This window comes from Chiloscyllium plagiosum, chromosome 29 (assembly GCF_004010195.1).
Source record: "Chiloscyllium plagiosum isolate BGI_BamShark_2017 chromosome 29, ASM401019v2, whole genome shotgun sequence".
Taxonomy (NCBI): Eukaryota; Metazoa; Chordata; class Chondrichthyes; order Orectolobiformes; family Hemiscylliidae; genus Chiloscyllium; species Chiloscyllium plagiosum.
In genome coordinates, this window is record NC_057738.1 from 16,666,559 (window position 1) to 16,671,950 (window position 5,392).

At 38.9% G+C, this 5,392-nt stretch overlaps 1 protein-coding gene across 2 annotated transcripts in view; it reads right to left on the minus strand.

Annotated features, from left to right (window-relative positions):
• Nucleotides 1-413: 413 nt before the first annotated feature.
• rp9 (RP9 pre-mRNA splicing factor) overlaps nt 414-5,392 on the minus strand; it is a 26,964-nt gene continuing 21,985 nt past the window's right edge. Inside the window, exons 5-7 of one of the 2 annotated variants that reach the window (XM_043719211.1) lie at nt 3,613-3,720; nt 2,674-2,735; nt 414-640 (exon numbers count right to left, since the gene is read on the minus strand). In XM_043719211.1, the coding sequence (XP_043575146.1) occupies nt 463-640; nt 2,674-2,735; nt 3,613-3,720 (348 nt within the window). In that variant the 3' untranslated portion in view covers nt 414-462. The remainder of the gene's footprint in view (nt 641-2,673; nt 2,736-3,612; nt 3,721-5,392) is intronic. The other variant, XM_043719212.1, reaches the window with a different exon arrangement.

The following is a 5,392-nucleotide window of genomic DNA, read 5'->3' on the forward strand; positions in this document are numbered from 1 at the left end:
TGTTATTACGTGAATTACCCCGCTGCGTACAAAGCAAAACGTGTTGGTAAGATGTGGCTTTTACAGCTGTCCTCAAGTTCTAAACTACCGAAAATTATTTGTATACCTGAATTACTTCAATGTGTTGTTTTATGTTCTCAGTTTCAATGCCAGCCCATCTACCAAATTACCGAAGTGAGCTCAGGGTGTGTGGGAAGATGCTAGGCTGAGTAACCACCCTTGTTTCAGATGCATTCCACTTATCTGGAACACCCCAGTGGGGGTACATAAAATCCAACCCAATGCCTGTATACTGTTAGAAAGGGAAGCATGTTAACTTTAGTCAAGTTCAGGTATTGAGTGTATTTCTACAGTTTTGCCCCATTCTGTTGAGAATACCAAATTTCTGAAGCTGCTCAAAATGAACAAACAAATGAACATAAATATTTCTTTACTGAAAAGAAAATATTTCAGTCTTTTGTCTTAGTCAGAGCTATGACTTAGTTTTCTAGACTTGTGTTTCTTCTTTTTCTTCTTTTCCTTCTTTCTCTTCTTTTCTTTTCTCTTTTTCTTCTTTCTGTGCCTATCTATAGAATCTGACGAGCTGGAACTGTTACTGTCTGATGTGGTGTCCTCTAACATCTGTTTCAGCTGTTGTATCCTAAAAGAAAGTGTCACATTACAGTAATTAGAACAATCAACCACGCTCACTCAGAATTTTGTTTTCAAATGAGTTATTCTTTATTTTGACTATGATGTTCAATTACCAGAGAAAATCTATTCAACTTATAAAAAATTTACGCAATTTACGCAAATCATCAATAGGAGAAAGGTTCAAGCAATTGCCTAATTAACATCTGCAATATACATTAATGACTTGGATGAAGCAACCAAAGCCAAGTTTATTTGTGCTACAAAGATAGGTAGGAGAGCAAGTTTTTAAGATGCAAAGTCTGCTATGGAATGTAGGTGAAGTGTGTGAGGAAAACAATTGGCATGTGACTTATAATGTGGCAAAAAAAAAAGTTAACCATTTTGGTTGGAAGAATTGGAAAAGTGAAATACAGGTACACAATCCTTTATCCAAAATTCTTGGGGGCAATTGTTTTTCAGAATTCATCGGATTTCAGAATAAATGACACTTTCACAATGAAATAAAACAAAATTACCTAACAGCAGATGCACTTGTGAATAGTACGAGTGATGAGACACAATTGATGCCTGCCAGTGCTGGGCCACGCTGCCACGTCACATCTGAGTGATGTGGTTCAAGTGGGTGTGGAATTGAGCCACCTATTTGCACGCCAAAACGACACTCCATACTCCATGAAAAACATTACGGATTTTGGAGTTTTTCTGATTTCGAAATTTCGGACAAAGTACAGGTACACAATCCTATGTTTCAGTACATTCTGTTACATCTAAGGTCAAATATATTTATCATACTGGTGAGGACTATATTTTTCCTCATGGTTGTGCAACTGAGGAACTCTGCCTCAGAAGGTAGTAGATAGGATACAAAATATTTTCAAAGGTGGTGGTAGATTTACTCCCTTATTCTAAGGTCACTGGGGATAGATGGGAATGTGGAATTCAAAACAAACAGATCAGCCACGTTTTTACTGAATAGTGAAGCAGGGTTGAGGAGCAGAATGGCCTACTTTTGCTCCCAATTAGTGTGCCTGGAAATAATTAGGAAGCTTTATTGCAGGAGGAATGGAATCTCGAAGTAGGGAAGTCATACCACAAGACTAAAGGATGTAGATGTGACCTCACTGAGTACTGCACACAGGTTTGGTCCACTATTTCAAGGAGAGATTTTTTTAAAATGAGAAAATGAGAGTAAAATATTATGATTTCCTAGTTTTATATTCTTTAGCACTTCTTAAATAATGGAGTGACATTGGCAGTTTCGAAACTAAGCGAGCATTCCTGAATTAGGAGAGTTTTGGAAGATCATGACATCAACAATTTTCCCAACTGCTTCTTGTAATATTCTTAAATGTAAATAATTAGTTTTGGAGATTGTTCACACTTTAATCTCATTATTTTCTCCAACACCATAAAAAAAATTTTGCATACACTTGAACCTGGGTCTAAGAGTCAAGAAAATTGGGTACCAACTGTAAGGTACCCTTCAAGCCACTCATCCATGCTGAACTAGAAATATATTTCTTCAGTGCTGGGTCAAAACCTTGGAACTCCCTCCCTATACATTGTGGGTCCATCTATTCCAATGGACTGCAGATGTTTAAGGCAACAGTCCGTCACTACCTTCTTAATGACAGCTATGAACAGAACATAAATGCTCGCCCAACCAGCTACACACACATCCCCTGAACAAACAAAAAATACCTAAGAAAGGTCGTGAGTAGAAACCTTGGGGTTACAAGCTCTGTTGCAGCAATGGCCATCAAGGAGGCCTGACCAAGTTATAAGAGCTGCACTCTCACACTAACAGACAGGTTCCTACTGTCACAGGTTTTCCTCCCCCCCCCCCCTCACAAGAAGGCACATCAATTTTCAAGCCTCAAAATAAGGTCACAGTGGCAAAAATTTGGAAAACACTGCCCTATTGCTTTTAGGCACATATTTTAACATATCTCACTCCATGTTTTTCATGATTTCTATTGTGTTTTTAATCAGTAATAGAACAGACAGTTATTTTCACTGTCAATCTATCATAATGCTTACCTGGTTTCCTTTTCACACCGTTTGTTTTCTCTAATTAAGTCATACATGGGATCCTCATGTGCCTGGTAAAAGAATACATCACGAGTGATTTGTTTCTGGCAAGTACAAATTTTTGTACACCAACAGATATTATACTATTTTAAAATGTGTTATCTGAAACATCAAGTTAGATTACTGATTGGACATTTTGGACCATTTGGAAAGAATAGTTTGCAAAGCCAAGAGGACTAGCTGCAGCAGCAAAAACAATTGGTGCATTTATAAAGAATACAAGCTGCTTGCCGAAAGTCACTGAGTCTACAATAGTTTCAGAGAAAGGTCGCATTATCCAGTTTGTGTGTGAGACAATACAATTGGATCTGAACAATGTGGATCTGATTTTTTTCCCTCCTTGGAAGTGGCAACAAAGGTGGTGAGGAAAATATGTGACAATATGTTTCTGTAGAAAGACTCACCCCCTCCTTGCCAACTCATTTAATGATTGGCAAAGACAATCCAAAGGTGACTTTCTTGACCCACCACCAATTAAAACCCCTAATTGGTCAATTAATGAACGCTTGAGGCCTCACCTCTGCACTGACTCAATCATCTATCTCTCCAAGATGACAAGAAAGGGGGCTAGTTTCCCAACTGGGAAACCAGGCCAACGGGCTTGCTGGGTTAGGCATTTGGAAGCATGGAGGAGGGATGGTCTCTGAAAGCCACCCCTCTACTCTTGCTTCTGTCTCCTATGCTGCAGGAATATGGGAAGTACTTACATTCCCACGGCTAGATATCCTAAGTAGGGCATAATATTGTAAATGAGCTGATTGCCGAGAGGTTTGACTTTTTTTTCCCATCAGCGGGAGGGTAGTTGAGTTAGTCAGCACAGAAAGCGCTTGTCCCAAACTCTGAAAACCAAAGAAAAATTCTGCCCAGAGAGACAGAAATAGAACTTGCCTGTAGCAACAGTCTTTGCCCTGTCATTCGTTTCATTTTTTCTGAATGCCTCGACAAGTTTGCAAGTTGCAAATCTAAGTCGTAAGCTTCATTATAAATGGTGAGCTCCTAAAGGGAGAATTCAAAATCTATCACCAATATGACCAGAACAAGAAAATTTAGCTAGTCATAACTGATCCAGGAATGCATCTCAGTGTTGAAAGCATGTGCAGAAAATGACTTTGTTCCAAATGCTTTCTGTAGCCAGTTTGTAAATAACCTTTTTCTGAATTTAATGGTACTTGGCTAGAGACCTTTTAAAATAACACTGCAAAGTTTTAAGTACTTTTTTTCAGAATTGGAGATTGTGTATGTGTATATGTTAATTTTCAAGAGTGATAGTTATATGTGTGCAGTGTAAACCTTTGCTACTAATCTTTACATTTTGTTTGCAATAACCTAGTTATTGTTATTTTGTTACTCAAGGAAGCTGGATGACTTGTTTCTGATATTGAGGCAAATATGTTTTATTTATTATGCTTGGCAACATCACTTCCTTTTTAAATTCAAGGCATGTTGCCTTCTGTGGAGGAATGGGATCTACCTCATCCTAATATAGTGTAATGAAATGTTCTACAGTGCTTTTGGGAAGAATTATGTTTATTATCAAAACAAAAACAGAAAATGTTGGAAATAGTCAGATTGGACAGCATCTGTGGAGGAAAAAAAACGTGTTTCACATGACTTTTCATTCGAAATGAAAAAGTCAGGTGTAACAGGATTTCAGAAATAATTTGGAGGAGCCGGTGTTGGATTGGGGTGAACAAAATCAAAAATCACACAACACCAGGTTATAGTCAAACAGGTTTATGTGAAATCACGAGCTTTCGGAGCAACGCTCCTTCATCATGTGCAGTGAGAAACACCGACACAGAGTTTACAGGAAAAGAGATCATACAACTGATGTAACTGCAGAGAAGAAACCTAAAATGGCTGATGGAGAACTCTGTTAGAAAGGAAATGCAACTTTCAATTGATTAAGATGCAAATTTAGTAAGTGTTTCAAGTCACTGTCCCGAGATAATTAAAGATTAACTCAATGTCTGTCTAACTTTCCAAACTTCCATCAGGCAGAGATACAAAAGATGACATTTTAGGTCAGACACTGAATTGTAGATGTGAGGCCTCGTTCAGAACCTGTCTCCAAGTTTTAAATCAGATAGTCTTGTTCCAAAAGCAGGAATTTAAAAAAGGCCACACTGACTATTTGTGACTAGAAATTGTGTGTTTTTTCAAATAAAATAGAAGGTATCTGCAAATAAACATCTTGGTTGAAACGCTTCACCCCACTGATTGATGTGTATGAGTGTGTGTGCGAGACAGAATGTGAGAGTTCAAAGTTTGTGCGAAGATTTGTAGCTCGGGTGCTCGTTGTTGTGGTTCTGTTCGCCGAGCTGGAAGTTTTTGTTGCAAACGTTTCATCCCCTGGCTAGGCGACATCATCAGTGCTTGGGAGCCTCCTGCGAAGCGCTTCTTTGATGTTTCCTCCGGTGTTTATAGTGGTCTGTCCCTGCTGCTTCCGGTTGTCATTTCAGCTGTCCGCTGTAGTGGTTGGTATATTGGGTCCAGGTCGATGTGTTTGTTGATGGAGTTTGTGGATGAATGCCATGCCTCTAGGAATTCCCTGGCTGTTCTCTGTCTGGCTTGCCCTATGATAGTAGTGTTGTCCCAGTCGAATTCATGTTGCTTGTTGTCTGCGTGTGTGGCTACTAAGGATAGCTGGTCGTGTCGTTTCGAGGCT